The 25,272-nt window shown below is 42.3% G+C and overlaps 1 protein-coding gene across 8 annotated transcripts; it reads right to left on the reverse strand.

The window, feature by feature from the left end:
• Nucleotides 1-3,741: 3,741 nt before the first annotated feature.
• Nucleotides 3,742-25,007, reverse strand: letm1 (leucine zipper-EF-hand containing transmembrane protein 1). Of its 8 annotated transcripts, XM_089004146.1 has the most exons (17): nucleotides 24,654-25,006; nucleotides 22,491-22,548; nucleotides 21,025-21,475; nucleotides 18,533-18,676; nucleotides 17,800-17,937; nucleotides 17,533-17,736; nucleotides 16,657-16,776; nucleotides 16,449-16,580; nucleotides 16,209-16,367; nucleotides 13,808-13,900; nucleotides 13,652-13,684; nucleotides 13,305-13,439; nucleotides 11,162-11,355; nucleotides 11,015-11,047; nucleotides 6,716-6,872; nucleotides 4,260-4,422; nucleotides 3,742-3,892 (listed from the first exon to the last, which is right to left on the reverse strand). In XM_089004146.1, exons 1-16 carry the CDS (start codon nucleotides 24,736-24,738, stop codon nucleotides 4,264-4,266), a joined length of 2,295 nt encoding a protein of 764 aa, XP_088860272.1. In that variant the 5' UTR covers nucleotides 24,739-25,006; the 3' UTR covers nucleotides 3,742-3,892; nucleotides 4,260-4,263. The 8 variants fall into 8 exon arrangements, with proteins under 8 accessions (XP_088860272.1, XP_088860273.1, XP_088860271.1 ...); XM_089004147.1 differs by having other exon boundaries at nucleotides 3,742-4,422; nucleotides 6,716-6,854; nucleotides 24,654-25,007; XM_089004145.1 differs by having other exon boundaries at nucleotides 3,742-4,422.
• Between the last annotated feature and the right edge of the window lie 265 nt (nucleotides 25,008-25,272).

The raw sequence follows: 25,272 nt of genomic DNA on the forward strand, positions 1-25,272 counted from the left end.
AAAGCTACAGGAAGACCCAGAGATGCAAGACTCCCCACTCTTTGTTCCGACACCAGAGCATAGCATCCCAAAGGAATGTGAGAACGGGACACATTTCTCATTTTTGTACACAAGGCTATTTACCTTTCCACTCAACACATGCTGCTAATTAAGTTAACGTGTCTTTAACATGTGTTTTGACACCCTCTGTGTTGACACCATGAGTAGACGAAGAAGCATTTTTGCCTTTCTCCCTTCACACGGATGGCAACGTTCCAAGAGGACAGACACTGATAGAAGAGATTAACTTTCCAATGAAGAGCCATTTTAAACAAATTTATTAGGGTACATATGCGTTTAAATGATTATAAAGATTATAGTACGCCGTACATTATTTGAAATTCTGAAAAAAAAACGCTAACAAGCGGAAATGCAGACAGTTTACTGCGCATGCGCAGTAACCTGGACCCTGGCGTATTACAAGGCTTTTCTTGTTTCAGAAGTTGGCAAGTATGAAAATCCACACGGGCCCGGTGAGAACATGCAAACTCCTCAAAGGGATGCCGGAACGGAACACGAACCGCCGACCTCTGCACTGTGAAGCCGGCGTGCTAACCACTAGACTACTGGGCCGGTGTTACGTTATATTCATACCGTAATTTCCGGACTATAAACCCCGACTTTTGTCTCAGGCTTTCAACTCATGCGACAATGCGGCCAATTTATGCATTTTTTCCAAACGGCCGCCATGTGGCGCTGGAGGACTTAAGGTAAGAGTGAGACGGCGAATATATGTCCCGAGGAAGACGCAAGTTGAATGTAACTGCGTGTGAATCGTGCATAAAAAGTGGCCTTCCGAGTTGAACGAGAACCAGCAGCGAGAAATCGTTTACCATATGGCCGTATGGCAAGAGCAACTTTTGCACAAGTCTGCCAGTGGATCCTGATAGCGTGGAGCAATCAACCATCACCAACACGGGTTTTGAAAAGCCGGTCTGCTGCAAGACTGAGAGGACAGCAACAAGTTCGGGAGTGACTTCACCTCAGGATGAAGAACATGAGGATGGCTCTCAGTGACATGTTTTTGAAACTTGCCCTGTTAAGTGAGTGCTAACGTGTTTCTAGCTTGTCTCAGTGACTTGGTGTGTTTTTGTATCTCGCCTCTTTGAGACAGTTCGTTTTACTTTGGGGCGAGGTGGCGTGTGTGTGTATATATATATATATATATATATACAGTAAATATATACGGATATATCGATAGTCCCGGTTATATCGATACTATTTCTATGCACGCACGGAGAAAATTACATGCAGACAGGGTCGGATATATCGATAGTCCCGGTTATATCGATATTTTTTCGGCCACCCTTGGATATGGATATAACGAGACTTTACTATATATATATATACACACACACACACATATTCAAAGTTCCTACTCTTAGATGACCTATGCCCCCTTGTGGATACAGAACACACAAAATGACAATTTGACGGCAAAGCTGCCGGTGCGAAAAGTAGCACAGGCAATAGCAAAGGCGAAAATGTAAAAAAAAAAAAAGACTAACTGAATTAGCTACGTGATTAAAAATCATCTGAATGAAATCAATTACATTTTCTTTTTACGTTTTTTTAAAGTTAAAGTACATGACGACCCGAAGCCCCCAAATATTGCAGAAATGAAATTAAAATCAAATTTAATGGCCTGTGCAATCACAACAAAGGGAAAACAGGTACCCAGGTTGCGTTTTGGTATTCATTTAATATTTATTTATACATTGTGCATTTTTCTTTTTCAACAATTATATTTATCTGATTGGGATAAAGAATGTTTTTGTCCATACATTTCAAGTTGAGCATCCTCCAAAACACAAACACACAAATCCAAGAATTTGCATGAAGGTTCAAAACTATATTAACTTTTGAACCTTCAAAAGAATGAGCCAAATTATCTCCACCTGCAACATGCAGTGAGACAACACGAGTCATCTTTCGCTGGAAGCTTCATTGGTGGCGGGTGAGATTGCTGTGGTGACGACAATCAATAAGCTGTCAAATTTGAAACTATTAGTTACGATTGTTTTGCTGTACAATGATTTTCAGTGGTTTAAACGAGCCTCCATCGTATAGCGCATATAGCGGCAGTCCAAAGCAAATACAGTGACACCTCATCTTACGAACGCTTTAGCTAATCAACTTTTTGCCTCACAAACATTAAATTCGCAAGCATATAGTCTTGACAAACTAGTTTTCAGTGGACAGACCAAACCACACGGAGCGCCACGGTGGCTGGCAGACAAGTTTTCGTGGGAAGAACACCAGAGCACACGGTCAAAGAGCGCCACGGTAGCTGGCGAACTAGTTTTCATCACCCCTTTCCTTTGAGTGCAGACGTGGTTTGTTATCGAGTGGAGTGAAAAACACTCCACCACAGGCTAGTGTTAAACCGAAGAGGACACAAAAGAAAATGACGGTCGAGCAGAAGATCATCGAAAAACACCTACGAGGTGTGCGTTTGTGTGACTTAGCTGTCCCGGTACAATTACGCTAAGTCGACCATTGCTACCATCCATTGACAACTACCATCACAAAGGTCAATAAAATGACTTTATTGTACATTACAGTTCATTTAATTACAATCCAATAGCACATTTATTCTACATAAAATAAGGTATATTTTGTGTAGTTTTAAGGCTTATTCCGTAGAAAATTATGTTTTATGGGGACTTGGGAACAGATTATTCTAATTTTAATGGTTTCTTATGGGAAATAAATGTTTGGAAGACGACCTTTTGGCCTTACACACACTTTCTGGGAATCAATTAAGTTCCTAAGCTGAGGTATCACTGTAACACAAACCCTTCATAAAAAAAATGAATCACGACAAGCTCTTTTTCTAGCATTTGCGCTAAACAATCATATAAAAATATATCGTTCTAATCATAAAAAATAAATGCCGGATGCGATTGTTGTTCTGTTCCTACGGCGCAACAAAAAGGGGGACGGACGGCTTGGAGATCCAAACGTGTGACGGGAAAAACCCGCAATCAAAAATTGGGCGATGCGAGAATTTTGGCGAACAAACATGACAACCGGAATAACCCTGAGACGACGTCCAATTGTCCAATTTGTCAATTTTGACAGCAGTTTTCAAAGATGAGAGCACAAAATTTGCAGACGTGCACATTCTAGATTTCATTTTGCAATTCCGATTCTGATGATTGCTAAATGTAATATTTTATTTTAAAACAACCGGTGATGGTTTGCGATTTTTCATCAAAGTTTATTTTAATTTTGTTTTGACATTTGGTCTGTAAATTCGGGTTGTTTTAATGACTTTTTTGAGCATTTTTTTTTTTTTGTTGCTTTTCAAAAGCGCTTCATTTCATCGTAGTTTTGTAAAAAATCGTTTTACTACAGTAAAGTCTTGATATATCGATAGTACTGCTTATTCCGATACTATTTCTATGAACGCAAGGAGAAAATGTACATGCCGCAGGATCGGATATATCGATAGTCCGGTAATATTTGATATTTTTTTCCAGACTCCCGAGAATATCGATAGAACGAGACTTTACTGTACTTGTTTTTTATTTTATTTTACAACAACATGTGATGCCATCGCAACCCATCACATTGTGATGGGTTGCGATTTTTATTTTGGGTTGACATTTGCTGGCTAAATTCGGATTGTTTTAATGACTTTTCTGAGCTAATGTATTTTTTTATTTTCAAAATTTTCATGTCATTGTAGTTTTTGTAAAAAATTAGTTTCACTCCACTTTTTTTTCCAACTGAATTACTTGTCAAAAGCAAAATAAAAACCACTGCTACAACTTCAACTAAAACCAGGAAAACATCCTCCTGTGTGATCCGAATTGTCCGCCAGTGTTTCGGTGAGTTCCGCCATCAGCTGTCAATCGATCGGTGCGCCGCCATTTGAAAAAGGAGGAACGGAAAGCAGTGTAAGACGGAAATCGTTTCTTTGGTGGAAGCCATCAGACGGCGAGCGTCCGATTTCGATGCGACGAGGACGACGAGGAGGTTTTACTAAAGTGCAGAAAGCATCGGCCGTCTCCACTTTGACATCTGATCTCTCCTTTCCCCCCAAAAAATATTTTTTAAAGCATTGTGGAGCTTTTTTGCAGTCATCCTGCGTGCTGGTCCAATAAATAATAAAACAAAGCGAGAATAATGTCCCTGGGCGGGGACGCTTTTTGAAAGGCAACTGGAGCGGCGAAAGCGTTCCCCTCTCCCCCAAGCTCCCTCCCCTCGCTTGCCTTGTTAGCCGTGAAGGTTGGCCGCCTGCTCCTTGTCCTTCTCAGCCTTGTCCTTGGCCTTCTCCTTCTCCATCAGCTTCTCCTCCTTTTGCAGCATGGTCATGATGTCGGCCACCTGCGTGGTGGTGATGTCGATGTCCTCCTTGTCGATTAGCTCCACCACCTGCGAAGCAAATTTACTCTCAAACTCATGATTGATTATTGATTATTGATTATTGATTATTGTGGCGCCATCTTGGCGCTGTGCCGCAGGCTTCTCATTTTGTGGCTGCGGATATTTTCTTTTTTCTTTTTGGGCATTGTTTTTCCAGCTTAAGATCTTCAGTATAATGTTTTTTTTTTTCCACCAAAAGACAAATTACCTTTTAAAAAAATGTCTTTGATCATTTAGCAGTTTTTGGACTTTTTTCCAAGAGGCAGATGTGCAAAAAAAAAATGGTGTTTTGGAATTTTGAGAAAAAAAAAAAAAGCAGAAACAGAAAATTTCTCTTGTGCTTGTTTTTTACAAGCTGCTTTTTTGCCGGCAAACTGGAATTTGAAAGGAGGTTTGGTACTTCCACGGTTTAGTTTAACCAGCTCTTTTATTATTTATGGTTTTATTGTTCTGGTGTTTATTGTTTTTTTAATTGTCAGTATCCTTGGGTGATTTGAAAGGAGCTTCTATATTAAATGTATTATTGTTTATTATTATTATTATGACAAAAAGTCACATTTAAAAGAGTCATGAATTATTATTATTATGACAAAAGGTCATTCATTTAAAAGAGTCATGAATTATTATTATTATTATGACAAAAAGTCACATTAATTTAAGAGTCATGAATTATTATTATGACAAAAAGTCACAAGAGTCAATAATAATAATCAACATTATCATTATTGTTGTTATTTTGACAAAAAGTCACATTAATTTAAGAGTCATGAATTATTATTATGACAAAAAGTCACAAGAGTCAATAATAATAATCAACATTATCATGATTATTATTATTGTTATTATTATTATGACAAAAAGTCACATTTAAAAGAGTCATGCATTATTATTATTATGACAAAAAGTCACAATTTAAGAGTGAATAATAATAATCAACATCATCATTATTATTATTTTGACAAAAAGTCACATTAATTTAAGAGTCATGAATTATTATTATGACAAAAAGTCACAATTTAAGAGTCAATATAAATCATCATCATTATTATTATTATTGTTATTATTATGACAAAAAGTCATTAAATAAAGAGTCATGAATTATTATTATGACAAAAAGTCACAATTTAAGAGTCAATAATAATAATTATTATTAATATGACAAAAAGTCACATTAATTTAAGAGTCAAGAATTATTATTATTAATTTGAAAAAAGTCACATTAATTTAAGAGTCAAGAATGATTCTTATTATTGTGACAAAAAGTCACATTATTTTAAAAGAGCCAAGAATTATTATTATTATTATGACAAAAAGTCATATTAATTTCAAAGTCAATAATTATTTTATTATAATGACAAAACGTCACATTATTTTAAAAGACTCAATAATTATTATTATTATTGTTACTATTATTATGACAAAAAGTCACATTAATTTAAAAGACTCAAGAATTATTATTATTACTATTATTATGACAAAAAGTCATTAATTTAAGAGTCAATAATAATAATAAATTATCTGCTATGATAGATCCCTGCTCTCAGGTTGGGGGGAGCAGAGGACTACTCCCTGCGGCTCCACTGATTACTTCCATTGTCCTGACTGACGACTGGCCTGATTGCCCTATTTGCTCTGGTATCACCTCATCAGCATAACTAAGCCCATGTTGCCTAAGCAGTCTGTTGTCACGAACGATCCAAATTGAACCACACCCCACCATGTCGGTTTAGTGAAGGATTTAGTTGTTTTAGAAAAATAGCTTCTTTTACTCCCCTTTCAAACCATCTATTTTCTTTTGCTAAGATTTATATTATAGTACCTATTATTATCATCATCATCTGTTATTATTATCATCATCTATTATTATTATTATGACCATTTTGTGTTTGGGAGCCTTTTACTGAGCGAGTTGCTAGTTCTGTAGCCACAAACGGGCATCAGTCTTCTTGTGCCGGTCCCAAGCCCGGATAAATACAGAGGGTTGTGTCAGGAAGGGCATCCGACGTAAAAGCTTGGCAAAAAACAAACATGTGGATCAAACCTCTAAAGATGGAGGACACTGATTTGCTGTGGTGACCCCGTCAAGGGAAAAGCCCAAAGGAAGAAGAAGATTATTATCATTATTATTATTATTATTATTATTATTATTAACAGTCGTTGCTGTTGCATTCATGGCCTGTAGGCGACAGCAATGCGAAGCCGCAAAGGCCGTTTCTGGTCTTTTTTGATGTGGCCCAAAGGGGTAACGGTGAAAGTTTTGAAGGAGACCGTCACCAGAAAGCCACGTTTGAGGTGGGCCCACCTTGATGACATCATCGATGTCAATCTTGCCGTCCTTGTTGTCGTCGAGCGCCTCGGCGATGCTCTGCAGTTTGTGCTCGGGAATGTTCTGGATCTGCCGCATGACGCCGATGAGCTCGTCGATGCTGATCAGGTTCTCCCTGAAGGCGTAGAAGAGACTGGATAGAGGAAAATGCGTTACCGGATTGGGTGGGGGTGCAAAAGGCGGCGGCGGTGGTGGAAGATTAGGAAGAAGGGCTGTGACATGCTGCATTCAGGCTCCCTCCCCCCCTCCCGCAATCACAACAATCAAGGCTTTTCCAGCACAATTCACGAGTCATTAGCTCATTAATGAAACAAAAACAAATACAATCAATAAAAAAGAATCATTTAGTTCATCATCAATTAATTAGTCAAACAAAAATGAACAAATAAAATAAATAAAAGTAATTAATTTGTTCATTGGTTGATTCATTTTTCAAACAACAAATAAATCGTCAATAAATAAATGATTAATTAGTTAATAATTACAAAAATGAACAAACAAATAAATAAAATAAATACAAATTATTAATTTGTTCATTGATTAATTGGTGAATTATTTTTGCAGACAAAAACTAACAATACAATAAACAAATGGTTGATTAATTAGTTAATTAATTAGTCAAACAAAATTGAACAAATAAATGAATTACCAAAAAAAATATTTGTTAATTGATTAATTAATTAGTGAATTGATTTTTCTGACAAAAAACAACAAACTAAATAAATTGTAGATTAATTAGTCAAATACAAATGAATAAATAAATAAAAAATATGAAATACAAATAATTTATCCATCCATTTTCCGTACCGCTTATTCCTCATTAGGGTCGCGGGGGTTGCTGGAGACTATCTCAGCTGTCTTCGGGCACGAGGCGGGGGACACCCTGAATTGGTTGCCAGCCAATCGCAGGGCACACAAAGACGTACAACAGTCACTCACACTCACATCTAGGGACAAATTGGAGGGGTCAATCTGCCTGCCATGCACGTTTTTGGAGTGTGGGAGGAAACCGGAGGACCCAGAGAAAACCCACGCGGGTCCGGGGAGAACATGCAAACTCCACACAGGGAGGCCGGACCGGGACGCGAACCGGCGACCTCTGCACTGTGAAGCCGGTATGCTAACCACTCGACTACCGGGCCGTAAAAATACAACTAATTAATTTGTTAATTGATTAATTGGTGAATTAAATATTAAAACTAGCAAAAGCCAACAAATACAATAAACTACTTGTTAATTAATGAATTAATTAATTAGTGAACCAAAAATAAAGAAAAAAATACAGTAATAAAAAATAATTTATTTAATTGGTTAGTTAATATACATATGCACCAAACAGCAGTGTCCCCATCATTTTTGGAGACCTTAGGGCACAGGTGTCAAAGTCAAGGCCCGCGGGCCAAATCCGGCCCGCCACATCATTTTTTTCGGCCCGCGAAAGCAAATCAAACTTGTTAAATTCCATGACGATTGCTAAAATCTGAGCCAAAATTTCATATTTTTGGATGTCAACCACAATAAAAGTCATTATTCTTGACTTCAGATTTGAAAACGAGTTATTCATTAATTTGCTGTGTGCTGTATATGTAATATTTGAAGGGATTTAAACATTCTAATGGGTTCCCCAAATTCATAACGGCCCTCGAGAGGAAACCATAACTACAATGTGGCCCGCGGCAAAAAATGACTTTGACACCCCTGCCTTAGGGGGTGTGCTGGAGAGCACTCCCCCTGGGGACTTGTTCTACTGGGCGATTTCAATGCTCATGTGGGCAATGACAGTGAGACCTGGAGGGGCGTGATTGGGAGGAACGACCCTCCCGATCAGAACAGGAGTGGTGTTTTGTTATTGGACTTCTGTGCTCGACACAGATTGTCTCTAACAAACACTTTATTCAAACATAAGGGTATCCATATGTGCACGTGGCACCAGGACACCCTTAGTCGCAGTTCGATGATTGACTTTATAGTTGCATCATCGGATTTGCGGCCTCATGTTTTGGACACTCGAGTGAAGAGAGGGGCGGAGCTGTCAACTGATCACCACCTGGTGGTGATTAGGCTCCGTTGGTGGGGGAAGATGCCAGTCCGACCTGGAAGACCCAAACGGGTTGTGAGGGTTTGTTGGGAACGTCTGGCGGAATCCCCTGTCAGAAGGAGTTTCAACTGCCACCTCCGGCAGAACTTTACACATGTCCCGGGGGAGGTGGGGGACATTGAGTCCGAATGGACCATGTTCCGTACCTCCCTTGCTGAGGCGGCAAATCAGAGTTGTGGCCGTAAGGTGGTTGGTGCCTGTCGTGGAGGCAATCCCCGTACTCGCTGGTGGACACCAGTAGTAAGGGATGCCGTAAAGCTGAAGAAGGAGTCCTATCGGGCCTATAAAGCCTGTGGGACCCCTGAGACAGCTAACAGGTATCGATTAGCCAAGCGGAATGCAGCCTCGGTGGTCGCCGAGGCCAAAACACGTGCATGGGAAGAGTTTGGTGAGGCCATGGAAATTGAGGGCCGCTTCGAGGAAATTCTGGTCCACCATCCGGCGTCTCAGGAGGGCAAAGCAGTGCACCACTAACACTGTGTACAGTGAGGATGGGGCGCTGCTGACCTCGACTCGAGACGTCGTGAACCGGTGGGCAGAGTACGTCGAAGACCTCCTCAACTCCACCAACACGCCTTCCTTGGAATAAGCAGTGTCTGGGGACTCCGAGGTGGGCTCTCCGATCTCTGTGGCTGAAGTCACCGATGTGGTTAAAAAGCTCCTCGATGGCAAGGCCCCGGGGGTGGATGAGATCCGACCGGAGTTCCTAAAGGCTCTGGATGTTGTGGGGATGTCTTGGCTGACACGCCTCTGCAACATTGCGTGGTCATCGGGGAGAGTGCCTCTGGATTGGCAGACCGGGGTGGTGGTCCCCCTTTTTAAAAAGGGGGACCGGAGGGTGTGTTCCAACTACAGAGGGATCACACTCCTCAGCCTCCCTGGAAAGGTGGACCAGCTCTACACCCTTAGCAGGGTCCTCGAGAGTGCATGGGAATTCGCCCAACCAGTCTACATGTGCTTTGTGGACTTGGAGAAAGCGTTTGACCGTGTCCCTCGTGGAGTTCTGTGGAGGGTGCTTCGGGAGTATGGGGTACAGGGACGTCTGATACGGGCCGTTCGGTCCCTATACGACCGATGTCAGAGTCTGCTTCGCATTGCCGTCAATAAGTCGGAATCGTTTCCAGTGAGGGTTGGGCTCCGCCAAGGCTGCCCTTTGTCACCGATTCTGTTCATAACCTTTATGGACAGAATTTCTAGGCGCAGCCGAAGCGTTGAAGGTTTCCGTTTTGGTGGCCTCGGTATAGCATCTCTGCTTTTTGCAGATGATGTGGTACTGTTGGGACCTTCAAGTGGAGCTCTGCAACTCTCTCTCGAGCGTTTCGCAGCCGAATGTAAAGCGGCTGGGATGAGAATCAGCACCTCCAAATCTGAGACAATGGTTCTCAGTCGGAAAAGGGTGGAGTGCCCTCTCCGGGTCGGGGAGGAGATTTTGCCTCAAGTGGAGGAGTTTAAGTATCTTGTTCATGAATGAGTGTGTAAGGGAGCGAGAGGTCGACAGGCGGATCGGTGCAGCGTCTGCTGTGATGCGGACTTTGTACCGATCTGTCGTGGTGAAAAAGGAACTGAGCCAAAAAGCAAAGCTCTCAATCTACCGGTTGATCTACGTCCCAACCCTCATCTATGGTTACGAGCTATGGGTCGTGTCCGAAAGAACGAGATCCCTGATGCAAGCGGCCGAAATGAGCTTTCTCCGTAGGGTGTCGGGAGGGGCTCAAATCGAGAGGAGCCAGATGAGGTGACTCGGGCATCTGATTAGGATGCCCCCAGGACGCCTCCCTGGTGAGGTGTTCTGAGTATGCCCCACTGGCAGGAGGCCCCGGCGACGGCCCAGGACACGCTGGAGAGACTATGTCTCCCAGCTGTCCTGGGAACGCTTCGGGAACCGCCAGGACGAGCTAGAAGTGGCTGGGGAGACGGAAGTCTGGGCTTCCCTACTGAAGCTGCTGCTCCCGCGACCCGACCTCGGATAAGCGGCGGAAGATGGATGGATGATTAGTTAATTAATTAGTCAAACAAAAATGAACAGGTAAATAAATAAAATAAATAAAAAATAATGTATTTGTTAATTGGTTATTATTCAAACAAAAATATAAAAATTACAAAATAATTTTTTGTTAAAAAAAAATGAAAGTGTATGGAAAAGTACCCCAAGATCAAACGAGTGCAGCTCATCTTACCTTGGAACTTCTCGATTTCGAGTCACGAATAAGCTGCAAACGTTGATAAGGAGCGTCAAACAGAAGATGATTGGCATCTCCATCGCAAGCGAGGACGACAATGACGATGGAGATGACGAGGCGGCGGCGCTCCTTCATTTCCCTTACCCGACGGGCGGCGTGGTCCCGCTGTCCATCTGTCCATCCAGGATGACCTTGTCCTTCTCCAGCTCGCCGATGATCTTGTCGATGCGTCCGATCATGCGGTTGACCCGCTTGGACAGACGCTGGCTGGCCTTGGACTCGCACACCGCCTTCTCCTTCCCTGTCTTGGAGAGCTCCTTCTTGATTTCCTCCAGGTCCTGCCGGACACCAGAAATTACTTTTGACTGTCATGGCTGGACAACTCTGGGCGGGACATTTTTGTGCCTGTGGAACTGCCGCGGCTTGGAATTGAAGCGGATTGACGTGGGAGATGTGAGACAATCTCTTTTGGTCAATGGAAATTGACAAAATGGATGCTACAGCTTGGTTTTTGATTTCAATATTTAGCTTGTGGCAGACGTGCACATTTATAATAATCATCATCATCATAACAACAATAATAATAATAATAACACATTTCATTTGTAAGCGCCTTGCAAAACTCTCAAGGTCACTTTACAGGATCAGTTTTTCTGCGGGTCAGCAGTGGCAGCCACATCCGCCAGCGTTCACTCAACCCGCAAGTAACTCAAATAGATAAAAAACCAGCTAGCTAGCTACTAGATAGCTAATAGATAGCCAGCGCGCTAACAGGTAGCCAGCTAACCAGCTAGCTCGCCATCAGAATCAGAATCATCTTTATTGCCAAGCATGTAGAACACACAAGGAATTTGTGTGAACACGCTGTAGAACACGCTGTACTAGTATCGTCGTCAAAAAAACTGCTAAGTGGCAGATAGCTAACAGACAGCCAGCCAGCCGGATAGATAGCTAACCATGAACTACCTGATCCACTTGTGACAATGATGGTTTGATCCTTTAGAACTGCTTCATGCAACAAAGAAGGTGCAGAAAGTGCTTAAAGGACAACCGACACCGTTTTTTTTGTTTCCTAACAGACATCAGAAAAACGTTTCATGGCATCTAAACTAACCAAAATACGCAGGCTGATATTTTTAGTGTGTCCAAAAACGACTTCAAAAACACACCGGAAATGGACAGTTTAAGAAGGTCCCGCCCCCTTGCTCGTGACGTCACGCCAAGACATCTTGCCTTGCTCGAGAATCAAAACAATGGCTTCAGATTCGGAGAAGATGCTTTCTTGTTACTCACCCAGTCAAGAATATGATTTAAATAGTTCTGAAGAGGAAGGCATAAATGTTTGCAATCGATTAAAGCCATTCCGTGTCATTTTGAGGCATCTGGACTGAAATGTAGCGTCCCAGAAAATGCACAAGATGGCGCAGAAGCTCCGTTAGAAATGGGCTGATTTGTCTGCTTGGAATTTGTGTCAGCTTGTATCAAATGGTAGTCTTGGTGCAACACACGATTCACCATCGTGTTATTTATGTGTTTTCCTTCTAATTTCGCCATCAACACGGATCAACACGAAGTTTTCAGACCAAACAAAGTAAAAATGCATTGTATGTCGCTTTCTCGGTCAATGACAATACCTACCGTGACGTCACGGTAGTTATAGTCACCAACTCAAAAACAAGACGTCCTGAATATTCAGAGCGAGTCTGAAAACGTAAAATATAGCTATATGCGGTGGAATCTTTGTAAAGTACGCTCAGTAAAAGTCATTTGAAGTGATTTTTCAAATTATGGACACAACTTGTCCGGAGGTGTCGGTTCTCCTTTAAGATTGAATGACTCTCTGTGTTATTTAGTTTTTTGTTGTTGTTTTGACTTCAAAATGGCGCCGTGATAGTGGCTGCCTTTACAGCAGCTCCTGTATTTTGTTTGTCTACTTCTTCCCTTCCTTTCCTCTCACTTTCATCCCTTTGCTGCTGTGAAATGTCAATTTCTCCACTGCAAGACTCATAAAAGCTAATCCAATTCAATCCAACAGAGGAGCGTCCGTCCAAAAACCTTGGCATTTTTTTCCTACGCTTTGAACGCACCTCGCTGGACTCCTGCACATCGTCCTTCAGATCGTGTATTTTGTTTTTCTAATTTTTCCTTTCCTCTTCCTTTCATCTCTTTGCTGCTGTGAAATGTAAAATTCTCCACTGCGAGACTAATAAAAACTAATCCAATCAAACAGAGGAACGCCCAACCGGAAATGTTGGAATTGTTTTTATTCCCACGCTTGTGAACACACCTCGCTGTACTCCTGCACGTCATCCTTCAGCTCCTCCAGCTCCTCCTTCTCCAGCGTCAGCAGCTTCTTCTGCTCCTTCAGTTTGGAGCAGGCGTCACTGATCATATCGATTTCCTCTTTCGTGATCTCCTCGCCCTGGAAGTCAACAAAATGGACGTCAACCGCGTGGCGGAATGAAGGTGAAGGGGGATCACGGAGGATTGAGTCACGTTTAAGATTCATCTCAGTATTTATTTTCGGGGCAGGCCAGGACACATTTAGGGAGTCCGAGGGACGAGGAAAGGGCACCAGACGGGCAAGAAAATTGCGGAATTGGGACAAACGGTCACGGTAGAGCTCAATCTAACCTGGTAACGCAGGAACTTCTGCCAGTGTACAAACTGCGTCGGTGCGCAAGAAGACGGGAAGGCAAAGATGAGACAAAAAACAAGCGCCACAAAGCCGCCATGGCTTCAGTCGGTCAGGGAAAAAATGAAATTGAAAAAAAAAAACAGAAAAATGACCTTGACTCCTTCGACGACAGGCGCCGTGTCCTTGAGAAGGTCAGCCTGAGGTAAAGGTACGCTGCTGGCTTCGGCCTCCAGTTCTTCGCTGTCCTGCGGTGGGCAGGAAAGCTTTGTCAGGACGTTACAACAGTATGATTCGTTTGTGTGGAATCAACGCAGTGATACCTCATCTTACGAACTTAATTGGTTCCCAGAAAGTGTGTGTCAGGTGAAAAGTTCATCTTCCAAACATTCATTTCCCATAAGAAACCATTAAAAATGAGAATAATCCGTTCCCAGGTCCCCATAAAACAATTTTCTATGGAATAAGCCTTAAAACTACACACAATATACCTTATTTTATGTACAGTGATATCTTGGCGTATGAACTTGTGGTTCCCAGAAAGTGTGTGTATGGCAAAAAGTGTGTATTCCAAACATTATTTCCCCATAGGAAACCGTTAAAATGAGAATAATAGGTTCCCAGGTCCCCATAAAACATAATTTTCTACTAAATAAGCCTTAAAACCACACAAAATATACCTTATTTTATGTATAATAAATGCGCTATTGGGTTGTCATTAAAGAAATAAACTGTACTGTATAATAAAGTCGTTTTATTGACCTTTGTGATGGTAGCTGTCAATGGATGACGAACTTCCAGGTTGCCTTTTGATGATATCCGAGTGAAGTTGTCGTGCTTTCACGGCGATAATACCCTCACTCACACTGTCCCCAACTAGCTGCTTTTCGTTAATCCAAATCAACAAAAGTTTTTCAACTGAGACCGTTGCTTAGACAACACAGAAACACCCGCTTAGCCACACGTAGCAATGGTCGACATAGCATACTGGTACCGGGATACTAAGTGACACAAACGCACACCTCGTTGGTGTTTTTCGATGATCTCCTTCTGCTCGACCGTCATTTTCTTTTCGGCTTAACAATAGCCTATGGTGGGGTCTTTTTCAGTCCCATAAGAGCAAAAGTACTCCACTCGATAACTAACCACATCTGCACTCAAAGAGGGTGTGGAACACTAGTCCGCCAGCGACCGTGGCGCTGTGTGGTTTGGTTCGTTTGCCGAAAACTAGTTCGATAGCCAAGATTATATGCTCGCGAATTTATTGTTCATGACGCGAAAAGTTTGTGAGCTAAAGCTGAGGTATCACTGTATATTAATCATGAAAATGGATTTCGGTGAGCATCTCAGAAGCACTTTGGGCGTGAAATGGTACAAAACATTTTTGAAGGTAATATCAGGGGTGTCAAAGTAATTTTTTGCGATATTGTAGTTCCGGTTTCCTATCGGGGGACGTTATGAATTTGGGGAAGCCAGTAACTCATTCGCTGCCATTTCCGAATTTATTCAGGAATTGAAGTGTCACGTAGAGCACCATTGCTGAATTTGTTCAAGTTTTGTTTGTTTGTTTTATTTAATGCTTGCTTGGGTGCCGATAAAGTGCTGGTCAGATCTCTGGCAATGTTTTTTTCCCTTCCACAAGGGGGCAGCATTTGCCTTTTGTCCATGTTAGCGCTTTGTTACAGCTTCAGCTGCTGTTAAAGCACTATATCAATCAACATGTATTGTATTTTGTACAGCTACCCCCATTTCAAGCTCAGATAACTACAGACTCATATAACTTAGCAATTAACTATTTTTTCTGATGAAAGAAAAAAAAAATAAGGTTCCTAACATTGCATTGAATGTTTATGTCATTCTAAAAGTCAATACAAAAGTGGACACATTTTTGCTCGTCTGGCAGTCAATGTGTTAAAATGCATATTAACTAACTAGTTTTCAAATTTCACAAAATCCAAACTGACATTGTGGTTGACATGGGACAATTTGAAATTTTGGTTGGGACTTTAGAAGCATCATGTCATGATCTGGTTGGCGACCAACGGGGGGCGCTGTCGGCCCCGCCTGCACCTGCACAGGTGCTGGTCGTTTAATCACTGACACTTAAAAGGACACCCGGCACGACCATCCGATGTCGGTTCATTGTTTGCTGCTTGTTTGCTGCATGCATTGTGTATGTGTTTGTTTAACCTTGGCGGACTTTTACTTTTGGTCTTCTTTTGCTACTTTGTATTTTTTCCATTCCGATGATTTCAATGTTTTACATTTTGTTCCTGCTGACTTTAATTTAATACAATTTGTCAAACAACCTCCTGCTCCCTCCTGCCTGCTTTTTGAGATCCGCACCCGCCATCACCACCTTGCAAACCGTGACACATCATAAAAGTTTGATTAGCTTTAGTTGGCACTATAAAATGATGTGGCGGGCCAAATTTGACCCCCGGGCCTCAACTTGGACGCCTGAATCAATAGTAGTCAAGAGTGACCGATATGATTTTTTTTTCTTGACTTTTCGTCCATGTTGACAATGTTTGAGTTGCGTGGACGGTGGGTGACCTTTGCGGCCTTCTCGGCGGCGTCGGCCAGCCTCTCCATCTCCCTTTCCTGGTTGTCCTGGCGAATGGCCGCCTCCTCCCTCAGCGTGGTCTCCACTTTGGTCTTGTTGTCGACTTTAGACAGCTCCATCTCGGCCGCCATCACCTGGGCCTCTTTGGTCTGCGGGCGGGTCGCGACGGGTCAGGATTGAAGCCCGGGAAGGGGGGGGGGGCGTTTGGGGGGTCGCAAGGCGGACCTTACCACCATATCGGGGAGGGTCTGCAGGGTGCTCTTCAGCTGGTCGGCGGGGGACAGCGTGTCGGGCAGGTACATGGCTCGGGACAGTAGGAGCAGGGAGGTGGGGATCTGCTGCTTCAGGTGGAGTTCCAGCCACTGCAGAAGGGAAAGCAACGTTGAGAAGGGAAGGGAGGAGGGTCGTGGTTTGGAAGGGGGGCGGGGGGCGACACACCTGGCCCAGCTGCTCTCGGAGTCGCTCCTCGGTGACCCCGAGCGACCTCATCCCTCGGACACGACAGGCGGCCTGAACCTCGTTGACGTTCAGGCTCTCCACGCCCTCCTCGGCAATCAGCTGGAAGGAGGACACAATTTGGTGTCATGCAAAAAATGCTAATTATTACAAATGTGGTCTCCACTTTGGTCTTGTTGTCTACTTTGGACTCTTTTTTATTATTATAAAATAGTAATAAAGAGATAAAATTATATCACTCATGAATTGAAATCTATAGTTCGATTAAATGACACAGAGTGAAAATACAATAAATAAATAATTAATTAGTTAAATAAAAATGAACAAACAAATAATAAAAATACTAATAATTAATTTGTTCATTAATTAGTCAAACAAAAATGAACAAATACAAATAAGTAATTTGTTAATTACAATTTCAAACAAAAATAAGCAAATAACAAAATACAATGAATATATTGTTAATTAATTAGTTAATTGATTAGTCAAACATACAATGAACAAAAAGAAATACAATAAATACAAATAATTAATTTGTTAATTGGTTAATTAATTAGGCAAACAAAAATAAACAAATAAATACAATGAATAAAAATAACCAGTTCATTGATTTGTCAATTAATTAGTCAAACAAAAATGAACAAACAAATAAATAAAAACACATATTGGTGAATTGGTTAAATAATTCGTTAATTAATCTTGAAATAAAAAAAAATAAAAATAAAAAAATACTTTGTTAATTGATTGAATTTGAACACACAAGTAATAAACAAATAAAATAAAATAAAATAAAATAAAATAAAATAAAATAAAATAAAATAAAATAAAATGCATAATGGGTTGTCAGAAGCGACCAACCTTGTCGTCAGCGCGAATGTTCCTGAGCTTCATGATAAGCTGAAAGCGCAGGAAGTTGTTGGTGCCGATGGACTGCAGCTCTAGCAGGCGGCACAGCGCCACCAGCTGGGGCCGAGTCAGGTTGTCCAGTGTCAGCTCGTCCTCAAACAGTTTGGAGAAGCGCAAGATCTGCTCGTTGCTGGGACGCTCGCCCGAGTTGCGGATCTGCAACGAGGTGGGTGAAAAGTTTGGAATCGGCGGGGTGAGAAAAGGTGCCGGGCAACCAACCTTCTGGAAAAAGGTGGAGAACTCTTCGGCCACGTCGCCTTGGGCTGCCTTGTTACGCAAAGCGATCTCCTCAATGGTGTCCTGCAAGAACTTGGCCATCTCCAGCTTGACGCGAAGCTCCTTTTTCAACCGCTCCTCCTGTGCGGAAAAAAAAATTGGTCTACCGTTGCTAAAATGGTTATCACTGTCCGCCGCGACATACGTTTAGCTTGATGCTCACAAATCCTTGTGAGTATGAAGCTAACCGTGTCTTGCTCTGTTTTAGCTTTGGTTAGCTTAATGCTCACAAAACCTTGTTAGCATGAAGCAAAACGTGTCTTGTTCTGTTTTAGCTTTGGTTAGCTTAATGCTCACAAAACCTTGTTAGCATGAAGCAAAACGTGTCTTGTTCTGTTTTAGCTTTGGTTAGCTTCATGCTCACAAATCCTTGTTAGCATCAAGTGAACCCCAGCTAAAACAGAACAAGAAAAATTCTAATTGGCTAACTGGCATCTGAAGGCGACGCCGTGTGTCCAGACAAGACGGACGGATGGACACACGCAGACGCCAAAGACAAAAGCTTCGTGACGCTAGGATACCGTTCGATAGGCGACATAAAGGTGCTATAATGATCAATGGATTAAGATTAAACCAGCAATGGGATTAAAGCGTGTGCAGCAAATCTGAACGTTCGTGTCGGGACGTCACGTGAATGCGGACGAGTAGAGACGGCGTCCGTCCGTGAGTCCGTCACCTTTTTGGACTGCGTCTCGAAGGTGGACGGCAGCATGTTGGGGAACAGTTTGAGAGCGACGGGCAACAGAAATTCCATGAAGGGGACGATGATGAAGACCAGGAAAGGCAGCAGGCGGAAGACATCCGCGCAGGTCCGGAGGAACTGGGAGGGGGGCCGAAGGGTTGGGGGCACAAACACAAACCACTTATTTTAGCGGCCAGTGACTTTTGAGCTTGACTATGCTGACAATTGTTTCTTGACAAAGCCTGCTAGCACTCATTAGCATTCACTTCTACTCTTTAACTCATTGACTGGCAGACAATGTGCAAATAGGTGCCCACTACAGTGCCAGGGTTTTTGTCATTTTGAATTAAAGGACCCACAGAATATTGAGTTTTAGGACTACATCAACATTCAATGCAGCGGAAGAAACCTTATACTCTCTTCTTTCATCAGAAAAAAAGATAATTCCCAAGTTATATGGGTCTGGAGTTATCCAAGTTGAAATGGGGGCGGCTGTACAAATGGCAAATGCTGCCCATGGAAGGGAAAAAAACATTGCCAGAGTTATGACCAGCACTTTATCTGCACCTGATTTATTCATTTGTTATTTAATTAACTAATTAATTACTTGGTTATTTAACCAATTAATTAATTGACTAATCAATCGATTCATTGGATAAGCTATTAACCGTCCATTTGATTATTGTGCTATTCAATTAATGAATTTATGAAATAAGCAATCCATTAATTATTTAAATAATTAATCAATTCATTTATTCTTTCATTATTAAATAAACTAAATAATTACTTTGTTAATTAATTACCATATTTTCACGACCATAAGGCGCATATAAACGTCGCAGATTTTTTTCAAAATGTGCGGCGCACCTTGTAGTGCGGATGTATTAGAGGAGGACGTGGTAGAGAACATGAGGGGGGATGTGTGGGCGTGGTTTGTGTATAAAAGAACAGGTATGTGCTTTATGCAGAACATCGCTCTTTTAACAACCCTGAAAATGGCAAAGAGACATGGTTATGAAGCGCAGTTTAAACTGAAGGCTATCAGCTACGCCGAGGAACAATGGGAATCGAGCCGCCGCGAGAGAATATCAAATTAACGAGTCGATGGTTCGCAAGTGATGGAGAACGAGCTCTGACAGGTGAAGAAGACTCAGCTGAGTTTTCGCGGACACAAGGCAAGGTGGCCGGCGTTGGAGGAAAGACTCGAGCAATGGATCGTCGAGCAAAGAGCAAGCGGAAGGAGCGTTTCGACACAAACCGTTTTGTCACCAACCGACTCAGAGCAGTAACGCTAGCTGAGGAAATGAAAATTGAACATTTCCAAGGAGGTCCGTCTTGGTGCTGGCGTTTTATGAAACTGCCATGTTCCGGGACTACGGTCGCGCAGCAACGTCCGTCGAATTATTCTGAAAAGCTGGCGAAAAGTCTTTGTTTCCTGTTGTGCTTGGCTGCCATGCTAACGGAGAGAAGCTGCCGCCGATGGTGATTTTTACAAGAAAGACTTTTCCCAAAGAGAAATTTCCAGCAGGCGTCATTATTAAGGCAAACGAAAAGGGCTGGATGTTACGCCATAGTTTGCCAATGGATTATGGATGCTTGGGCTAACGTGTCTGCTGGCACAGTGGTTCGAGCTTTCGGAAAAGCCGGCATTATTTCCGAGGAGAAAGTGACTAACAGTGAGGAAAGCGAACCTGCCATGTTGGATTTAGCGTAGCTGTTCGATTCTGAGACAGAGGATGAGGACTTTGCTGGGTTTGATTACTGACTGTTACCGGTAATGTGCTTGTTTTTACCATGCCGACGCCTATTGAGTGATTATTACAAAATGTTCTTACTTTGTAATTAATAAATACAGCACTACCAAACTCAGTTTTGCTCCCGATCTGTTTTTTTAAATACGCACACTAGTATGCCTGTGTGTCGTTGTGAGGCGGATGTACGTATGGCAGTAGAGGATATGTACCGGTATATAAAACTTGCGCCCTATCATCCGGTGCGCCCAATGTGTATGTTAAATACAGAAATGGCACACATAAATGAGACTGCGCCTTTTCACACGGTGCGCCCTTTGGTCGTGAAAATACGGTAATCGATACATTGGGTGAGTTATTCACCGTTGGCTTGATTATTTTGGTAATTAATTCATGAATTAACGAAGTCATTAATTCTTTACTTGAATAATGTATTTGTTCATTTATGCATGCTTTAATTAAGTAATTACTTTAGTAATTACCCAATTACTTAATTGACAAATCAATTATTGATTAATTGGTTAATTGTTTAATAAATCAATTTATTCATCAATTCATCGACTAATAATTAATTAACTGGTTACTTATACAACAGGCCGTTATTTAATGACGGAGCGCCAGGACGCGTCCGCCCCGGCGCTCCGTCATCGCATCAACGTAAGCCGGTTAGCGGCAAGGCTAACGCAATCAAAATCCGCCATCCCCGATTCGGACATAGAAACGGGCGCCTCCCACCTGTCTCCTCTCGCGGCGGGACAGGCCGTGCCCGTTAAGCACCTGCCACAGCATCCGCCCGGCAATACCCGTGTCCACAAACAGCAGCCGGAAGCCGTGGTAGTAATGTTTGATTTCGTCCAGCGCGCGCTGCCGTAGCGTCCGGCGGACAGGCTCGACGTCGGCGGCGGGGCTGTACACCGGCCCGCCTTCCTCCAGCTTCATCTTGTCCTTCAGCGAGCGCAGAGATTTCTCCACCTTGGAGTCGTCCCGCCTCGCCGGCGATGTATGCAGCCCGCGCCGCGCCATCGTCACCGTGGGAACGCCGGCGTACAGCGAAGGGGAGGTCCAGGGGGCCAGCGTGCATATTAAGTGCCGCGGCTCCGAGCGCTGTCCGCGGGCGACGGATGAGTAGGGTAACGGGCTCGCCGGGCAAAGCCGGGCTGCGCTGGCCAATCGGAAGTCATTCAGTCTGCGAAGGTAAAAAAAAGCATAATGGTCGAATGTTGTTACGTTCCAGCCCCCTGCAGCCCCCCCAAAATATAAATGGCTACAGAGTCTGTCAACATGCATTACGACCTTGACACCTAGTGTCATTAGCCTGTCCGTGTATGGTGCTTTGCGGGGAGAGCTAGCCAAGCGCATGTTTGCTGACAAGTCAAGGCTAAAATAAATAAATGGATAAATAAATGTGGATGAATGAATAAATAAACAATCAAATAGTGAATTGAATGAATAATCAAGCAAACGAGTAAATACATAATTAAATAAACAACAGAGTTAATGAATGAAAAAACTGACAAATACAGAAATAAGTATTTAAACAATTAATTGGTCGTAAACAATTACGACCAATGGCGCGACCGATGGCGGCTCACGTAACAAGACACGTGACCAAGTTGACCAATGGCGCGACGGATATATCGATATAAACAACAAAAATGGCCAGCGGGGGATGAAAAGGAGCACCGTAATAACGGGATTATCGTAATAACCGGGTATCGTACTAAACGGTACTAATTATACATAAAAAGACTAGAAATGTGCAAGGGAAATGAAAATAGTATCGTAATAAGCGGTACTATCGATATAACCGATATCGATATAACGAGACTTTACTGTAATCGAATAAATAAGTGAATAAAGAGATTAATAATTAATTAAATATTTAAAGAGATAAAGAAACGCATAAATAAATAGTTAAACATTTAAATAAATAAATAGCTGAGTGAATGAATAAACAAACAAGCAAGTAATTAAATAAATGAATATATAAATAATCAAATAAATAAGTACATAAATAAATAAATAAGTAAATAAATATTTAAATAGATTAAGCGATTAATAAACACATACATAAATAACTGAATGGATGGTTGAATAAACAAACAAGCAAATAAATAATTAAACCATTAAATTAAATGGATAAACAAATAAATCAGTAAAGGAAAAACACATGAAAAATATATTCTGGGATTTGGGCTCACCTCTGGCTGGAGAGTCTGAACGCGGAGCAGTTGAAGCAGGAGGCATCTTTTATCTTCCCTGCGAGAACGCAAACATCTTGATTGGCGAGAGAAACTAAAGCACACCCCCCAAAACGAGACCATGTCGACCGCCATCTTGGCAGCGACAACATTTCCGATCCAGCGTTCGCACCGGGTGACGCGAGAGGGGGATACCGAATCGCCTCTTTTGACAGCCTGCAGATGTGTTGGGTCAATCGGGAGAGAGCAGGCGACCATGCCAGGCCCCGCCCCTTTCCTCACAACAAACACACGCATGTGCACAGAGTATACTGGAATCACGTGACAACAAAACGACCCCAGGGGGAAAGGACTAGAAATAATGTAACTGGTTGAGCCGAGGCTGTTGGGTTGCTTTTGATGAACAAACATTCAACAGTTCACCCGTTTGGCTCTGAGCAGTGTCGAGGCGACGTTTAGCCCATCAGTGCTAATCGGGGGTCATTTGGTTTATTTAACGAGAAAATTATGAAAAGGTTCAGATTCAATCGTGCATCTTGAGCCAAGAGACTTTATTGCACTCTAATCTGTACTATCGCTGAGTTTGTGCATACAGAATGCACCTTGACCAGCTTTCACTGTTGCACTTCAGCCTTTCTTGATACTTCTTTGCATACGTGCGCACATACACTCACACACACCAAATACAGTAAAGTCTCGTTATATCGATATTCAAGGGAGTCCGAAAAAATATCGATATAACCGGGACTATCGATATATCCGATATCGATATAACGAGACTTTACTGTAATTTGGTCATACCGTATTGGAAATGAGCAATGAACTGAATTGACATCCCAAGGCAGCACAGTGCTATTTTTCAAATCAGAATAGCTGCAATTATTTCATTTTAAATTTTAGATACAGTGATACCTCGACTGACAAACACTTTAGCTCACAGACTTTTCGCTGACGAACATTAAATTCGCGAGAATATAATCTTGGCATACAAACTAGTTTTCGGCGGACGAACCAAACCACACGGAGCACCACGGTGGCTGAAGGACCTGTTTTCCACACCCCCTTGAGTGCAGACCTGGTTTACTATCGATTGGAATACCTTTGCTGTTATGGGACCAAAAAAGACCCCACCACAGGCTAGTGTTAAACCGAAAAGGACACAAAAGAAAATAACAGTCCAGCAGAAGAAGGAGATTATCGAAAAACACCACCGATGTGTGCGTTTGTGTAATTTAACGTCCCAGTACCAGTATGCAAAGTCGCCCATTGCTACGTGTGGCTAAGGGTGTTTCTGTGTTCTCGAAGCAATGGTCTCAGGCAATAGAAGAGGTTGAAAAACTTCTGTTGATTTGGAGTAAGGAAAAGCAGCTAGCAGGGGGCAGTGTGAGTGAGGGTATTATCGCCGCGAAAGCACGGCAAATTCATCAACAACCATCACAAAGGTAAATAAAACGACTTGATTATACAGTACAGTTTATTTCTTTCATTACAATACAATAGCACACTTATACATAAAATAAGGTATATTTTGTGTCGTTTTAAGGCTTATTTCACAGAAAATAAAGTTTTATGCGGACCTGGGAACGGACTATTCTCATTTTTAATGTTTTCTTATGGGAAATAAATGTTTGGCAGATGAACTTTTCACCTTACACACACTTTCTGGGAACCAATTACGTTTGTAAGCCGAGGTACCGCTGTATTGATATTGATTGAATTTAACTTGACCCTCGGTCATGTCGCAGTTTCACACCTGGGAAGTTCATAACCGGAATTTCCCCCTTCCCACCAAGCACTGTAATCACAAAAACATCTCACAGGATGAATATTTTTGGAGGGAGAAGACAAAGTTGCTGCCTTTGCAACCGGCATCTTCTCATCCAATGCGATTTAAACTGCAGTCCCGGCATGAGCTCATCACGAATTTTCTGAACGCTTGGTAACGTTTGGTGACTAGCCATTTTTCTCCTTTCTTTTTTGTAAACCATTCTTGCGGTAACCATGAGTCATCCGACAATTGCCGAACGGAAAACTCACACAAATGCTAATGTCAACGAGATAGGTGGTAACCTCAAGCGCCCCCCCCCCCAATCCCCAACACACACACACATGGCTACGCCGAGGCCTACACACATTAACCCGAAAAATGAATGACTCCCTTACCTTTGGCTTTTCGTAGATCGTTATTTAACGACCTGGGGGTTGTCATTAACGGTGCCCTGGACCTCGTAAACAGGATTAACGCCATGTGGAAGCTTTCCTGTGTCGCTGGCTCGCCGCTACTTTTTTTAATTAGTTTCCTGGAACGTTAGCTAGCTATCACGCTAGGCTAAATATTTGTAGAAACGAATGAAAAGACACTCCAGGGTTTGGGAGGAGGCACATGAAGAAAAAAACACGACGCTTAAATAAGTGTCCAACATTATCGGGCTCCGACTTCATGCCCTTCCCGTCTCTCCCTCGGAACTCAACAAGGAGGCCAAAACCGGGGCACCGACGAGCGACGCTTCCTCTGACGTCACACGACGGCTTGACAGTTAAAAAAAATGAACCGATTATCACTGTATTTACAAATGTTTCTTTACCAAACTCCCTGTCGATTTATTTTCTGGTCATTACTTCTATATGGTTACTGTATACTGTCATTATGTATACATTTCAGTTTAAGAAAGGCGGAAATACGCTTTGTTCGTGGGATAACAAAATAAAAGCATTTGGTTAAAGTTTTGATGAATATGCAGATTCAAAAGAAATACGCACAGTCGTTTTTTATTTGCATTTT

The sequence above is a fragment of the Hippocampus bargibanti genome, linkage group LG09, assembly GCF_051943395.1.
Source record: "Hippocampus bargibanti isolate YZ-2025 linkage group LG09, ASM5194339v1, whole genome shotgun sequence".
NCBI classification, from domain to species: Eukaryota; Metazoa; Chordata; class Actinopteri; order Syngnathiformes; family Syngnathidae; genus Hippocampus; species Hippocampus bargibanti.